The sequence below is a fragment of the Pelobates fuscus genome, chromosome 7 (genome assembly GCF_036172605.1).
Source record: "Pelobates fuscus isolate aPelFus1 chromosome 7, aPelFus1.pri, whole genome shotgun sequence".
Taxonomy (NCBI): domain Eukaryota; kingdom Metazoa; phylum Chordata; class Amphibia; order Anura; family Pelobatidae; genus Pelobates; species Pelobates fuscus.
This window is the reverse complement of record NC_086323.1, coordinates 93,264,910-93,283,170: the sequence shown is the minus strand read 5'-3', so window position 1 is coordinate 93,283,170 and position 18,261 is coordinate 93,264,910. Positions and strand designations below refer to the sequence as shown.

Sequence of the window (18,261 nt, the reverse complement as noted above, 5' to 3'; positions counted from 1 at the left end):
TTAACTGTCAATGTCATAATACGGTTTGCTTTTACTGCAATAAAATACACATATTTGTATTTAGCAAAGTCCCGCGTGTAAAACAGTACCCCCTATGTACAGGTTTTATGGTGTTTTGGGAAGTTACAGGGTCAAATATAGCAAGTTACATTTGAAATTGAAATTCGCCAGATTGGTTACGTTGCCTTTGAGACTATATAGTAGCCCAGGAATTAGATTTACACCCATAATGGCATACCATTTGCAATAGTAGACAACCCAAGGTATTGCAAATGGGGTATGTCCAGACTTTTTTAGTAGCCATTTGGTCACAAACACTGGCCAAAGTTAGCGTTAGTATTTGTTTGTGTGTGAAAATTCAAAAAACGCCAATTTTGGCCAGTGTTTGTGACTAAGTGGCTAATAAAAAGACTGGACATACCCCATTTGCAATACCTTGGGTTGTCTACTATTGCAAATGGTATGCCATCATAGGGGTCATTTTCATTATTGGGCTACCATAGGGTCACAAAGGCAACGTACGCAATCTGGCGAATTTTAATGTGGAGAAAAAAAAAATTAAACACAAGCCTTATATTTGACGCTGTAACTTTTGAAAACACCATAAAACCTGTACATGAGGGGTACTGTTGTACTCGGGAGACTTTGCTGAACACAAATATTTGTGTTTCAAAACAGTAAAAAGTATCACAGCAATAATATCGTCCGTGTAAGTGCTGTTTGTGCGTGAAAAATGCAAAAAACGTCACTTTTACTGGCGATATCATCGTTGTAATACATTTTACTGTTTTGAAACACGAATATTTGTGTTCAGCGAAGTCTCCCGAGTAAAACAGTACCCCCCATGTACAGGTTTTATGGTGTCTTGGAAAGTTATAGGGTTAAATATAGTGCAAGCAAATTTAATTCCCTATACTTTAGGCATGGGTTGTCAGGCAGGTCCCCCTAATTGTAATTAATTAAGATACCTAATTATGTAAAAATATTACATAAATATATGTATATATATTTTTCCCCAGGTCCCAGCACTCAATGCTCCCGGTCCCCTCTCTGCTCTGTGCAAGTAATCTCTAACCAATGTATAGCGTCCAAGTAGAGAGCACTCTGGAGTCTTAATATTATAAAAAAATAAATACTGCTTTATTGTGCAGAATACAAAAAATTTCGACGTTTCAGTCACAGTAGACTTTTCTCAAGACAATTCATGCAATGAATAAACCGTGATTATATATGTTACAACAGAATTCCTATTGGAGGGTGAAAGATTGAAAACGAGGACAGGTGACGTCATAATTGATGTATTTAGACAGAATATTAGCCAGGTGATTCTTAATTCAATCAAGGTGGGAAAAGTGAATTGATACTAATTCAATACACAGAAGGCTATTTACAAAATTATAAAATTAAAAATGAAAACTAATAATAATAATAATATAATAATAAGTAAACCTAAAAAATACTCACTATATCCTATAGTCCTGTTAACTAACAACAAGTCCTGATTTTTCTGTCTTGCAATTTCCTAATGCCTATCGGCAGAATATATATATAGGGACAAAATCAGTACTATTATCCTATAATCCTGTTAACTAACAACAAGTCTTGATTTTTCTGTCTTGCACTTTCCTAATGCCTATCAGCAGAATATGTGTATAGAGACAAAATCAGTGTATCCTATTTATAATCACAAAATCTCCTAACAATGTATATCTTAGTAATACAATATTAGTTACAAACATTATCATAATAAGAACACAATGTCATAATATCCCACAGATACTTCATATGCAACACTGTTATCTTCTATTCAAAAAGCAATACAGGGCATTTTTCTCATTTAACCCATTAGGTGATAGTGCCCCTAAAGCATGGATCCAGTATGCTTCACGTTTAAGTAAAGCCAAGTCTCTATCCCCTCCTCTTGGGGAGATGGGTACATGGTCTATACCAATAAAGCGTAGGGTTGCCAAATTATGACTCGCCTCAAGGAAATGTCGTGATACGGGAGTCGTCGCTATTCCACTGTTAAGTGCTGTGCGGATAGTCGATCGATGTCCACGCATTCTCTCCCTCAGATCATTAGACGTTTTTCCCACGTATATCAGCCCACATGGGCATATTATTTTGTATATTACGTATATACAAAATTAAATATCACATTACATGCCAAACTACCCACGTAGTATACAAAATAATATGCCCATGTGGGCTGATATACGTGGGAAAAACGTCTAATGATCTGATTGAATTAAGAATCACCTGGCTAATATTCTGTCTAAATACGTCAATTATGACGTCACCTGTCCTCGTTTTCAATCTTTCACCCTCCAATAGGAATTCTGTTGTAACATATATAATCACGGTTTATTCATTGCATGAATTGTCTTGAGAAAAGTCTACTGTGACTGAAACGTCGACATTTTTTGTATTCTGCACAATAAAGCAGTATTTATTTTGATATAATATTAAGACTCCAGAGTGCTCTCTACTTGGACGCTATATATATATATATATATCATTTTTTTTATATATATATATATATATATATATATATATATATATATATATATATATGCAGATGAAAAGAGTGCACTCGAAAGGTCTTCTTAAAGATATAAACAATTTATTGTGCCAAACTTCAAAGACATACAAGTCGACGTTTCAGTCCTCGTAGGACTTTTTTCAAGACAATGAAAGGCGGAAAAGAAGTGATTTAAATATACCTTACAGGTGATTTGATTGGAGAGTAGGTTATATGAAAGAGAGGCTGTGCAAACGTGAAAGTGATTACTCAACTATGAAATAGGGATTAACCCCTTAAGTGCCTAATGGAAAGGCCAGTAAGTGAGTGTGGTTACGGCCAAGTGTCTAATAATCTGCTCTCGCAGACATATTAAAATACAAGGATAAGAAATATCGAAGCCACCTTAGCATAACAATACACGCAAATAGATCCCACCTATGAATTCAGCAAAGTTGTTCAACAGACATTGCAAAGGGGCTTAGAAGCAGGTTTTCTCACTACTACGGAATATGAGTACTTATTTGAAACCCACCCTCGGTGCCCGATCATATACACAGTGCCTAAGGTTCACAAAAACCTGGAGCGCCCACCAGGACGACCGATAGTATCGGCGATCGGGGGATTGCTAGAACCCATAGGGAAATGGTTAGACACAAAATTTAAAAAAACGGTAATGTCACTACCTACCTATGTCAAAGACTCGGCGCAAGTCATAGCAGCCTTAAATTCACTTCTTTTCCGCCTTTCATTGTCTTGAAAAAAGTCCTACGAGGACTGAAACGTCGACTTGTATGTCTTTGAAGTTTGGCACAATAAATTGTTTATATCTTTAAGAAGACCTTTCGAGTGCACTCTTTTCATCTGCATATATTGAAGGCTGAGGCAGCACCGAGGCAAGCACAAGACCGGTACATTGAGTGCGGGATATTTGCAGTATATATATATTTTGATATATACGTATATATTTATGTATATAGATAGATATATATTTCGTTCTACGTGTATTTTGATATAAATATATATATATTAATATCACAATATAGTTAGAACGAAATAACACATCTATATATTTTTGAATTATTTATTTTTAATTATTTTTTAATGTATTTACATATTTTTTTATATTATATATAAATATATATAACAATAATTATATATTTAATCAGTATCAGTCTACGTGTAAATTGATATTAATATATATATATATTACTAAAATACACCTAGACAGTGTATGTGTGTGTATATGTATGTACAATTATATAAATATATATATATATATATATATATATACACACACACACACACACACACACACACACACATATATATATGTATAATTATATATATATATATATATATATATATATATATATATATATATATATATACACACACACACTTAGATCATTATATATATATATATATATATATATATATATATATATATATATGATCTAAGTATATTATTATTATTTTTTTTTACACTTATTTTAATTATATTTTATTTGAATTCAGCCAGCAGGGGGACTGTCATTACAGTAAGTCCCCCTGCTGGCAATGCCTGAGCCAGCTAACCCGGCCATGTGATTGTGAGGTCCTCGCAAGGGCCGCACTCTCACATGGCCGGGGGGCTCCCAGGAGGAAGGACGTGCCGCGGGGAGCTCCCTAGTACGCCGGCGACCGGGTAAGTAAGAAAAAAACGGAGGGCGTACTATTACGCCCGGCGGAGTTTAGAGCCGCTTAAAATAGGGCGTAATAGTACGCCCTCCGGTCTTAAAGGGTTAAGGAAAAGAGAATTTATGGTAAGTAAAATGTCTGTTTTATTGACAACTGACAACCCAGGCCGAAAGTCCAGAGAATTTAATTTGCTAGCACTGTATTTAACCCTGTAACTTTCCTTGACACCCTAAAATCTCTACATGGGGGGTACTGTTTTACTCGGTAGACTTCGCTGAGCACAAATATTAGTGTTTCAAAACAGTAAAACATATCACAGCAATGATATTGTCAGTGAAAGTGATGTTTTCTGCATTTTTTTTTTTACACACAAACACTTTCACTGATGATATCATTGTTGGGATACGTTTTACTGTTTTGAAACACTAATATTTGTGTTCAGCAAAGTCTCTGAGTATAATAGTACCCCCCATGTACATTTTTTTTTGTAGTGTTTTTGAAAGTTACAAGGTCAAATAGAAGGCTTGATTTTCAGTTTTTTCACATTGAAATTTGCCAGATTGGTTATGTTGCCTTTTGTAAGAGTATGGTAGCCCAGGAATGAGAATTACCCCCATGATGACATACCATTTGCAAAAGAAGAAAACCCAAGGTATTGCAAATGGGGTAATGTTTAGTCTTTTTTAGTAGCCACTTAGTCACAAACACTGGCCAAAGTTAGCGTTCATAATAGTTTTTTGCATTTTTAAACACACAAACAAATATAAATGCTAACTTTGGCCAGTGTTTGTGACTAAGTGGCTACTAAAAAAGACTGGACATACCCCATATTGAAGACCCTTGTGTAGTCTACTTTAAAAAAATATATATGTACATGTGAGGTGTGATTCAGAGATTTATGACAGATAACCGTGTAACAATGTCACTATTGATACATCTGGAAAATATATATTTTGAAATAACAATGTCCTACTTGTACTTAAAGCCCAAAACTTTCCAAAAAAAAAAAAGCTAAGAACATGTTAACATTGGGTATTTCTAAACTCAAGACAAAATTTAGAAACTATTTAGCACGGGTGTTTTGGTGGTTGTATATGCGTAACAGATTTTGGGGGTTAAAGTTAGAAAAGGTGTGTTTTCAAAAACAAAAATCAATCATATTTTATCATTTGTTTTATAGTAAATTATATATGATATGACAAAAATAATGGTATCTTTAGAAAGACCATTTAATGGCGAGAAAAACAATACATAATATGTGTGGGTACAGTAAATGAGTAAGAAGAAAATTACAGCTAAACACCAACACCACAGAAATGTAAACACAGCCCTGGTCCTTAACGGTAAGAAAATTGAAAAACGGTCTGGTCACTAAGGGGTTAACTCCTAAATGTCAGATAATTGAGCAGTGAGACTGCAGGGATATGATCTATACACAAAAACTGCTTCATTAAGCTAAAATTGTTTGTGTGACTACAGTGTCCCTTTAATGCAAACTTGTTATTCACAATTAACATATACAATAATTTAGCTTCCAGCAGTCGTGTAGGTTGTACGGCATTACATATTAGTTTTGACCATGGCAACTGGGATATGTTCTTACATCACTTTCAGTCTCGCCACTGCCATTACTTCTAGTGTTACCAACTCTAGGCCAAAATAGCAAAGTTGGGTATTTTTTGTGACTAAGCGACATTGAGTTTTAAGGTCCAATTTCTGCTTGAGACTAAAGGGCAGAGACTATTTCAGGGGAAGAGCCATGCAAGGACAGAGAACAGTTAAACTGGAGTCTAATGGTTGTATCTAGTAAATTCTAAGGCAGGGGTAGGCAACCTTCAGCACTCCAGATGTTGGGGCTACATCTTCCATAATGCTCTTACACCCATAATGCTGGCAAAGCATCAGTATAGATGTAATACACAAAATTTGGAGCGCTCAAAGTTGCCTGCCCCTTTTACGATAATATGGGTAGGTATTTAAAAGTTAGATCAATAAATTATTTATCCTATCATTTTTATTATTATTTTTTTTAAGTCAAAATAAGCTTATTGTAGAAGAGTATCAGGCCCTTCCTTTCTCTACAACAGAAAAGCAATGGAAATGTTTCTGAAGCAAATAAAATATGGTCTGTTGCAAATCCAGACTTGGCTTACCATAAGCAAACAGCTCTGGGAAAAAAAAAAAAAAAAAAAAAAAGTATGTTCTAGGAGAAAACAGCATGCACAAAATCTTTTATAAACTTGATGGTTATTTTAGCTTAGTGACCAAACAACGTTTTGTGCCATTGGAAGAGACATTTTTAAAGTAAATAAAACAGAACATTTACAAACAGACAAAATAAACTTAAGACGATCACGGGCTTACTTTCCCAATGCATCATCCACATCACCCCTGCTTGGTTCTTGGCCACGTATTCTTCCTCGACACGTCAAAGGCATCAGTTCATCAGCTGGGTAAGCATGTGTCTAATTGTGAGGAACAATGTTATTAATGTTATAACTTAAGTTACATCACTAGTGGTAATGGTACGAGGAGCCTCTTGGCTAGCATTCAACATTTCTGAACAGTATGGCACTTAGCTGGCTTTCCCAGTACCTGACATCAAGACTGTTCTTCAAATACAGCTAAAACAGAAGTTATTATATTATAAACTAATAACACCACACTCAAAATAGTTTGAAATCCAAGAATAGATTATTTATATGTTGATTAGAAAATGTTAAAAAAATAAAAAATAGATGACATGGTCTGATGCACTTATATTGCAAAATGTGTAAAGGCATGTAAATAATAAAGCGGGGGGGGGGGTAGAGAGAGCTAGCGCCCAATGGAAGCAGTCGCATATGTCCGTGGTGCTCCTCTTGCAAAAGTGTGTTCCCCAGTAAAAGAGCTGCAGATGGAGGGCACTTACCCGGCAGACCTCCGCACAGTGCACCACGGACGATGGGGCACAAAACTAAAAAGCAGAGACTGGATCGGTTTGGATATTCTGCCGACATCGGGGATCTATTTTAGAGGCCGCATGGCATGGGTAGGCCAAACATGGCGGCGGACGTAGATGATTTCTCAGATGTCTCAGGGGATCTCCCTCTACACAGCAGTGAGGACCTGAGTTACCAAGGTACCCCTAAACCTTCTACTCCCTCTAAGCAGGAAGAGGACACTTCTCCGCCTGTCACTGCTGCCATCCTCACTAGCCTTTTGGCAGATCTCAGGCAAAAACAGCGGCAATTACCCAGGTACTAGAGGATGTCAGGGGCTTTACTGCCCGAATGGCTGCAGTGGAGCCGGTGACAAAGAATCACTCCACTCACCTCACCTCACAGAGTTAAAGAGGCAGGTGGGGGGGAACTCGCCTCGGCCCAGGCAAACTTTGATCACCAACTTGCAGCCCTGGAGGACAAGAGGAAATGGAAGCATCTGAAGATCAGAGGCATCTCAGAGCATCACTCCAGCTGAGTTACCACATTTTCTCTGTAGGCTGTTTTTGGTCCTACTGCCTCCTAGGCAGGTGAAGAGCATTCAGCTAGACAGCATGTTCCGTCTGCCAACATCACAGTCTAGCAAGGCCTCGGCCGCTGGCGACCTTCTCATAAAGTTTCAGAACGGGCAGGAAAAGACTGCCTTCTTGCAAGCAACCAGGGGAAAGACCCCATACTGCTTTGAGGAGATGGAACTCGCCTTTCTTGCGGATCTCTCACGCTCTACCCTGCAGTGGAGGAAATCTCCCTGACCCTTAACGTTGGCGTTGTCTTCCCATGGCCTGAAATATGGATGGGGCTACCCACGAATCCTCATTGTCTACCACAACAAAGCTGAGCATAAAGTCACCAAAGCCTCAGAGATTGATGCAGTCTTGTCCGGCTTGGGCCTCAGTCGACCATCTCAGTCCACTTCCGCCTTTTGGGATCCAGCCAACATTGTCCCATTCACCCCTGCAGCTAATGGTGCAACAAGAGTGGCGGTCACCTGAACTTAGCTGATCCAGAGCAAAGGAACTGTTCTCCTGTGGTTCTTTTTATTTTATTGAATTGCTTTCTGTTAATGTTGCCTTTTATTTTTAAATTTCCTATGCCATGATTACACAACCTACATTGGTCGACCCGGGTACATCCCGGCTACGCTAGATCCAAGTTAACATTGTCAGGGTATTTATATCGGCAGACATTTTGTGCTATGATAGAAATTTAAATGTATATTGCCTAAATCATTCTGAACAGAGCAGACTCCATTTTGTTATTTTCAGACTAACAAAAGACACAAGATTTCTATCCCTTCTGTAAAGCTAACCACTTTGCCAGAAGCTAAGGAATGCTTAGTATATACAAACCTGTTGGTAAGAGATGAGAACGGGGGATGGACAGACTGTCTAAATGCTAATGGAATATAATCAATTCTAAACCCAGACATTTGTGACAGAGAAGATTAAATAATTTAATTTTACTTTCGATATTGTATAACGTCCCATTGTAAGTTTAGGGGTCATATTTAGTTATAACTGCCATATTAGAAATTATAGCGGAATTTGCCAGACACATAGTCTGAAGAAAGCCCAAAGAATCTCTTTGAACTGACAGAAAACTTAAATTATGAATAACCATAAAGATAAGCTAAATGACGTCAAAATAGCCATCAGGAAAAGTTAACTCTTTCCTGCATAGGTATGTTTAGTGGGACGAGACTGCCCTCTATAGACCAAATACTTAAATTGTTATCTGGAAGGTAACCACACCTCCAGTGTTTCTATTGGTCTATCACCTAGTGAATTTTCCTTTAAAAAGTTAAGACAAAGGGAAGAGAGAGGTATGCAGAGAAAGCAAAAGGAGGCAGAAGGATGCAAAGCAAGACAAAGTAGGCGAGAAAGAAACATTCCTTGACACTTCGCTATCTGAGAACATCTCTTTAACTGGTAAATATACTGGTTTCATTTAATTAATCTAATTTAATTAAAATTTTCTAATAGCAAGAAATATGACTTGAAAAATCTCGATTAGATTTCGATATTTAGAAATCTTAGTTACTAAAGAATATATAATTAGACATTCTATACTGCAGATAGAAATGAATAATTATGTATTTATGTGACACATCACATGTTAGCATATCGTGATATTTATCCAGGTGTATTGATTTGCTCTAAAATAAGATAAAATATCTGTTTAGGCAAGTTAAAATTCTGCTTATAGAACATAGTAGATTAAGCTTATTTGATGGTTCCAGGAAATGACTAATGAGCTGGTATGAATGTTATTTTATTTAAAATCACATGAGAATAGGTCTTAATTACTTAGGAGGTCTAGCCAGCATTGAAAGGGTTATTTTAACTGTTAGCTAGTTTTATGGCTTTACGCTGCAATCTGTGTGAAACTTTTTCTTTGTCTCTGTGAACTACCGTCATAAATCTTGTCTTGACAATTAAGGGTGTTAGCCATTGGAAGATGTTTTTACATTACCATATTGTATTGCATACTATGTTATACTAAATATTCATTGATTATTGTCACGCATGTTACTTATTATTATTATTATTTAAATTGTCACAATAAATTGTATCTATTTTTATAACAAATTGTGATTTTATTTATATGGAATACATTTCACTTACACGATAACGATCTTTGGGATCTAGAGAATTGAAATAGTGGGCAATTCTCAACTGTTTACTATTATTATCCCATAAATATCAACTCAACATTCCCCCCCACCCCCAATGCCTCTAGCGCACACGTAAACTAATCTGTGGAGCTGTTCATACTAATATACTACTCTGTATTTCTACTGACCTGTCAGTGTTACACCTACAAAACAAAAATAGCGCAGTATTCTTTACATGGGGTGAAATTATTCAAAGGTTTGTGGAAACCATCAGCAATGTGAGCTAAAAAGAATAAGAGTAATAAATTCACATACATATACAAGAACTGCAATCTAAAATCTCTTCGATTTTCAAACTTTTTTGAGTACTGTATTATTGGGTTATAATACTTCATTTTAGTTTAAATGGTGGGTTGCCTCAATACGAGCACCATCAGCCAGTTGAGTGCCAACATTTGCATATTATTTTGTAAAACAGAAGTTCCCCTTTCACATTAGATGGACCACATATGTGGACAGAATTAATTGGCTGAGAGCATCAGTCAACACTCTCAACCAATAAATTCCATTAACATAGGGACAAAATTGATACAAGGACTTCCAGTTTAGTGATATTGGAAGAAGCAGCTGGACTTCAGGTACCTGGAGGACATAATTGAGTATAAAACAATTCCAAAATAGTTTGACCAATTACTGTAGGAGAGTGCCAGTGGATTCTGGCACCATAATCACTAGATGATGCTGTAATGGTTAGAGTGCTTAGAGGTTTCCCTTCAAGGTATGGAAAAGTATGGAAAAGTTGCACCTTCACAGCTTGCCAGTGAAACAAATTAAATGTCTAATAGAATAGACATTTGAACACTATAGGTGGTTTTAAATGCCAATAAAAAATAAGTCCAACTTCACAGTCATTTCAATAGAAATTGTATGTGATTTATAGAATGCCAGGTATCAAAACTGAACAGGACATGTGATCAAAAAGTGACAATATTGTCACCACAATAAAAATAAAATAAAAAAATGGAAAATAAAATAAAATCCATATTTGTAAAGATGCAGTATCTATATAATTGCTAGGGCAATAATTACAAGTATTTACAACAATTCCTGGTTGCCATGGAAGTCTAACAATCAACGCATTACAACTCTTGGAAACACGTTTCACCTGGAGGCTTACTGTGATACATTTGCAACTGGTAAAGCCTTGGGGTAAAACGCATTTTGGATACTGCAATATTATTGGTTTTAAGTAAATAAATGTGTAAGCTTTTTCACCATGTCCATTTCAATATCTTCTTCTTTGGCCATCTCTGAGCAGCTGATACAGGAATGACAGAGGTGTCACAATTATGAATATAAATTTACTGAAGAATAACACTCACGTGGGGTAGAGCCTCAGGCTCGTGATGTACCCACTTTGTGTTACTAGGGGTAACACTCCCTTGTAGCGTTGAATACTGGACTACCAGGCAAGGGGCCAGAAAATAATGTATTTATGTTCTTTTTTTGAGGAGAAAAAAAAAAATATATATATATATATATATATATATATATATATATATATATATATATATATATATATATATATATATATATATATATATATATATATATATATATATATATTAAAAATAGGAGTTCCTGCACTCCAACTCTCAAAATATACAGCCTGGTGCTCAGTAACAATGTAAGAGAAAAAATACCGGCACTCTAGGTCTGTCAAAAGTTATTTCTTTTCTGTCAATCCAAAGGGTCAACGTTTCAGCCCCCGTTTGGAGCTTTCATGAGGACACATCCATGTGTCCTGATGAAAGCTCCGAACGGGGGCTGAAATGTTGACCCTTTGGATTGACAGAAAAGAAATAACTTTTGACAGACCTAGAGTGCCGGTATTTTTATTTATATATATATATATAAAAAATATATATATATATATATATATATATATATATATATATATATATATATATATATATATATATATATATATATATGCGCCATTAGGCCTGTATTTGTGGGAGGAGTAAGTCCCCTACTCTGCCGTTCAGTTGATTGTCTATCCCCATAGCAACCAGCACTTCCGGTCCGAGCTTCCCGCCAAACAGCTTCAGTCTCCTGCAGCAAGAGGTCCAGAGAAATCCTCCGTCTGTTCTGAGGCCCTGCCACCCGGGTTTTCCTCCTGGTCACGGTACCTGGCTTCCGGTCACGAGACCGGCACGCTCACGTAAGCTAAGTGAGGGAAATAGCATTCGGCCATTTCCCTCCGTTCGGGCCTAAAAACGTAGGGGTAGGCTCCCTTTTTTCCCTTAAACGTATCCGTGCTTGTTTCACGTATTCAGCGTTCGCGCCAAAATGGACGAACGCCCATTATACTTACGCATCATTTACGCATTCGTACGGCCAAAACTGCCGAACCATGTATAGGCATAACGCTGATATTAATAGTTATATTTCTGTGTTACCGTTCGGTCATACGCACGAACCACATACCTATTTACTTACCAGTTCATGCATCTTTAACGTTTGATGTAAATCCTATTCACACCTCGCTACTTCCCAATTCATTACTGTTCTATTCGTACGGTTTTAAACAAACGCACGTTACAGGTCCCTAGTACGGCTAATTCTATCAATCCCATTCTAAATAATTCATGAATTTAATTCACACAAATTTCATTTTAAAGCGCATACTTTCTGTTCGGTCAGTTAACTGCTTATACCTACCTGTCAGTATAAAGTTATTTAATCAGGTCAAACTACCATTTTTTTTTTCTAAACTGTCGGTTTGTTATGTTCAAAACATTAAAAAACCTCTGCAATTGTTTACTAATATCCGGTTCTTTTTCCTACAGCTAAGTAACTAGTAAACTATGTTTTAATAGTCATTTTATCAATTCTAATAGATTTCTCATGACACCAAAGTAAAGAGCAGGTTTCTCTAATTCTACACCAACCCTATTCAAACTCTACATACAGATATTAATTATTAAACACGATCTTCTAGGGCAATTCTGTTAAATCCACATTTGTACTACATCTTCTCCTTAAAGTCACGCAGTCATTTATTCTTGCCTCTGTCACATTTCTTTGGCTTCACAGATTGCATATTTTTTTGCATTCATGCTCAAAGTTACTATTTCAAGTTCTTCTTTTTTTTCCTAATGCTTTATTTTTGCAGTGCGCATTTTAACAAACGGCCCATGGGCCACAACAGCTGTCCAGGGCTAAACATAAATATACATGTACAATGTGGCTAATAGAGGGTCAGCACATTTTTATTATTATATGAGTATGAGTTGTGGGACTATTGTTCTAAAAGGGTATGGTTGCCATAACAAAGTGTGTGTTGTGCGCCTGTGGTGTCTGACACACCGATTGTAGGCTAAGTTCTGGCCGTGGTCACAGGTAGTGTGCCTTAAGTTAAGCCTATGTACCTATGCTTGTGGTGCATATCTGCTGACAATGTTATCTGCTAGTGTACATTTTTGAGACTCGTTGCACGTTAGTTAGGTCTGAGTTACGGTGTAAACCGGTGCGTTGGGTCTATTGTTGGATCTAGGGGCGCAGTGCCTGGTTTAGGGGCTGCTTGCGCCGCTCAGCTGGAGGTTCAATCGTGGTTAATGGGGGGGTCAGATAGTCTGACTATAGGAGTGAGTGTGCACTGCTGTGTTGCACAAATTAGGAGAAACTATAACGAGGAGAACGTGGTTTGACAATTAGGTGTAACTTAGGGTTATTGCGTGTCTTTAGACATAACATGGCACTAATGAGTTCAGGTAGTCCCTTCCGCATGCCGGACCATTGGGGGCTGTCGTGGGACGAACGCGGTCACTTTCGCCGGGTCCCAGCATTGCGTTGCAGTTTCTCCCCTTTAAGATCCATCTGACGGCAGTGAGTCCATCGGTAGTCCTAGCGTGTGCATGATGGCCATTGCTTCAGCGGCGACGCGGACTGTGTGCTGTGTTTCTCCTTGGAGGATCAATAGGGTTCTCGTATGCCGCCAGCGGTATTGTATGCCGTTCTGCCGGAGGATAGTGGTGAATGGCCTGAGGGTTCTCTGCCACGCCAAGGTACCTCCGGATAAATCTGGATAGAAGGTGAGCTGCATTCCTTCGAAGTTGTAAGGGTCTTGGTTCTTGAGGGCTGCGAGCATTGCTGCTTTGTCCCGCCCGCTGTGTAAGTGAACTATTAAGTCCCGTGGGGCTGCTGGAGCCTTGGGTGCTTTTGGGATGCGGAAGCAGTCTTCCAGGGACAGGGATTAAGCTTGTCTTGGGGATAACAGCGCCACTGCAAGGCGTCTCGGCATGTGAGGTAGTTCCTCCGTAGGTACAGTTTCCGGGACCCCCCTAATTTTCAAGTTATTTTTACGCCTCATGTCTTCTAGCATTGCAAATATGGTGTCATAGGTTTCATTTTGCTTTTTGAGCCCCAGTATCGTTTGTTGCATTGAGTCTATTTGCTGTGCATGTTCCCCTGCAGTAGCTTCCACTGTACCCAGCCGGCCTGTCAGGCCCCGGAGGTCTGCGCACAGGTTCGCCATATCTGCCGGAATAGTTTGTTGTAAGCCCGCCAGCAGGTCTTTAAGCACCGCCGTTGTTACCGGTTCCTTGTCTGGGCTGCACGGTTTTACGGCTGGTGTCGGTCTCGCCAGCATTGTGTCCACCTCTTTGTCCAGGGACTGGTCGTCGGACAGGTCTGAATAGGCCCCGGCATAGTCGGCCATATTGGGCCTGCTGGCCTGATGCGCCTGTCTGAGGATTGCGTCAATGTCCTGGCCAAGGTTAGGTTTGTCGGGTTTTATTTTTTCGTTTTTCCGACCCATTGGGTAGTTCGGGTCTCACTCCTGCCTCGTCGGTTGTCCCAGTCGGGTTTTGCTGCGGTTAGGATGCAAAATTTCTAGCCGTGTCCCGGAGCTCTGAGTCCATGCGGCCATTCAGTTCAGTTGCTTGGCCACGCCCCCCTCATTTGAAGTTCTTTTTATTACAGGAACAGGTATAGTATTTTCTCACTTTGGTTTCATCTAGGCCTCAAATACAATAACGCAATCTAGACTTGTCACAGTGAGACATGTTGGTATTTATTACATACTGTCACAGCTTTCGCTAACTATGTAATATTCATCGGTTAATCCATAGCTCCAGTATTATTCTAGGCCTCCACCGGTTTCTACACATTAAAGCAGTTACGCTCATCATAGTTCCTGTACTTCAAATCAATTACGCGGTCTCGATTTCATTACGACTGACTCACGGTCTTACGCCTGCGGTGTGTTAATTCTTTACAATTTCTTTACCCAGGCCTACGGTCATACTGCCATCAGGCCAGGAAAAACACCCAACCTACCTGACCCGGTACTCAGCCATACCACCAGGTACTTACGGCAATCAGCCTTTCTCTTTTACGCAAACTCGTCCCAGTCTTATACTAAACCTTTCAGATCCCTCAATTCAGGATCTCATGTTGCACTCCTAACAGCCAACCCTCACTACAAACCATACGCCACCACGATACGCATAAATACATCAACACCTGTCTTAATCCTCAGGCTTCTTCTTCGAGGAGAGCAGCAAACAAGACTTGCCACATTAAAAATACTAGAAGGTTCCAGTTATCATTTACAACCTTTCAAGGTTAGTATCCACACATTACACCAGAATTCCCAGTCAACCTTAAGTATACAAGTGAACTGGCTACAGGGTCTAAGCTACCGCCTTAGCTCACCCTATTAGGAAATCCGGTCCCGCAAGGCCATCTCCCACCTCAACACGGAGGTACGGCCCCACACCCAAATCATAGTTATACGCCTCGCCCGCCCTACTACAGGGCTTTAGTCAGGGCCTCATACACATATACATATACACACACACACACCACTGAAATTAAATACTTTATGTGCATGGTATATAGGGGGAAAGTCCACATGAGTGTTGAAGCTGCTGTTTGAAAACGGTATTTGTGTGTGGGGAACAAAAGCACCATTTACACAATTATCAATTTTTTTTCACTAAATTAAAGTTTTGCAGATGAAAAAAAAAAAAAAATGTATACATACCATATAATTTCCATATGCGTGATCAAACATTTCCAGCACTTGACTCCTGTTAAGAAAAATATAAAAAATAATATGTATTTAAACAGAAATAAACATTTTTTACAGTGTTGTTAATGCAATGCCTATATATATATAGTAATTATAACTAAGCCACACATGACCATTGATAACAGGTTTATGAAATGTAACAAAACAAATTGTTAGACAGACTTTGCCTATTATGGTTCATTAAAATTTTGAATTCATATGAATTTGAATAGTTAAAAAAAAATTAAAAAATTAAAAAAAATAAAAAGTGGCCTCCTCCCTAGGCTCCCATCGCACTGTCTCTCCTCTACATTTTGGCAAATGTGGAAGCATACAATTGAGCATCAATGGGCAGCCAACAAAAATGTACATATATTTACTCACATATTCTTTTCATAACCTTACTTTGACTAACAATGCAGTTGTGTTCTTCATAAAATAACCCCCTCCCCCCCCCCCCCCTTTGATACTTTGTGATTTCTGTTTAATCTCTATTAGCTTCTTGAAGGAACGCCATAGGGTCAGGAACACAAAAATGTTAAAACCACCACCCTTTCCCCCTTCCCATGCCTCTCTAAATATAGTTTATTCTAATCTACTGCTGCTGGCTCTGCCCCTAATCTGCCTGCTTGACTGACATCATCAGAAGTGGTGTTCTGAGTCAATCACAATGCTTTTCCATAGGATTGGCTGAGACTGTCAAGGAGGCAGATCAGGAGCAGGGCCAGCACAAGTCAAACACAGCCATGGCCAATCAGCATCTGCTAATAGAGATGCATTGAATTAATGCATCTCTATGAGTAAAGTTATGTGTCTCTATGCAGAGGGTGGAAACACTGACGGTCAGTGCTGCACAGTGTGAAAAGACCATGTTTACTGCAAAAAAAGTCTGAAGGGAATGATTATACTCACCAGAACAAATACAATAAGCTGTAGTTGTTCTGGGGACTATAGTGTCTCTTTAAACTTCTCTGTTTCTTTAAAGGGACACTGCACTACCCAAATATATTATAAAAAAAAAAAAAATACCTATTTAGTAGATATACCCCACTAAAACATGCAGGTATTTAATTATGCCTTTTTGTAATTTGGGGTAAACCTAAAAACAGCTTGCAAGCCTTTGGTAGCCTTCCCTTTTTTCCCCCTTCACAGACTGACAATCTCATAGTAGCCTCTGATTTTTGAGCCGCATGCCAGTTCAGAGCCAGGGAAGCAGAGGTAAACTGCACACTGATGGACTCACAGGCTGGGGAAAGGCATGCCACTTCCATTAGCTCTGTGGAGTCAACGGAATCCGAAGATAACCAACCAAGCTTTCTGAGTGAGTCAGGGAGGTGTTTCTGCAATTATTTGTAAAAGTGCAGATTTTAAAAACTAATCAGAACTAAATGAACATATTCTCATACATAAATCACTTCAGCAAACTTTCTGTGTGTGAAGTGTTCCTTTAATCTTAAAACCATCAAATTGCTTAGTAGATCTCTTTTTTTAGTATATACAATTTAATCCTCTTTAGTTTAGAAAAAAATCTCGCCACAGAGGGGATAGATAACATTGTACAAATATTTCCAGGGCCAATACAAACCATTGGGTGGAAATCTATTCACAAACAGGATTATACATAGAACACGAGGTGTTTTTTTTTTTACCATAAGAACAATAAGGATGTGGAATTCTCTGCCTGAAGAAGTGGTTTTATCAGAGTCCATACAGATGTTTAAACAGCAACTAGATGCATACTTGCAAAAACATAATATTCAATGGTATAATTTTTCAACTGTAGGGTAATAGATTCTTGATAAAAGGATAAATCTAACTGCCATTCTGGAGTCAAGAAGGAATTTTTTCCCCCTAGTTTGTTACAAAATTGTAAGTGCTTTAAAACTTTTTTTTTTTTTTGCCTTCTTTTGGATCAATAGCAAAAACCGATGTGAGGAAGGCTAAACATGATGGAAACATGTCTCTTTTCGGCCTATGTAACAATGTAACTATCTACACAATGTGCTTGCCAAATTCCTTGCAAATGCATAGCTGAAAGGATATTCCCATTTATTATTTTCTGAGTTTCTTAATTGTTACTACTATGTAATAGGAACAGCATTAACAATGCTGAGCCCACTGTTCTACAAATACCAATGATGTAATGAAGTCTGCTGTAAATAGTGCTTATATACTTTTAAACAGTTTTAAGATAAGTCAACAACACAACATTGAGAAGTTTTAATATTCAACTTTAAATTAAAAACAAATTATAGTTAAACAAATAAATAAAAACTAAGCCATAAACCGCGCACACAATAAAACATTATGATCCAACATGTGGATGCCTAGATTGCCCCTTCAAGTCTAAAAGAAGGGCTGTATTTGGCTTGAAATGAGCTTGCAG

The 18,261-nt window shown here is 38.1% G+C and overlaps 1 protein-coding gene across 3 annotated transcripts in view; it reads right to left on the bottom strand.

The window, feature by feature from the left end:
* EDEM3 (ER degradation enhancing alpha-mannosidase like protein 3) overlaps window positions 1-18,261 on the bottom strand; it is a 78,518-nt gene that overhangs the window by 51,860 nt on the left and 8,397 nt on the right. For all 3 annotated transcript variants that reach the window (XM_063426202.1, XM_063426203.1, XM_063426204.1), the window contains exons 2-3: window positions 15,849-15,894; window positions 6,566-6,666 (exon numbers count right to left, since the gene is read on the bottom strand). In XM_063426202.1, the coding sequence (XP_063282272.1) occupies window positions 6,566-6,666; window positions 15,849-15,894 (147 nt within the window). The remainder of the gene's footprint in view (window positions 1-6,565; window positions 6,667-15,848; window positions 15,895-18,261) is intronic.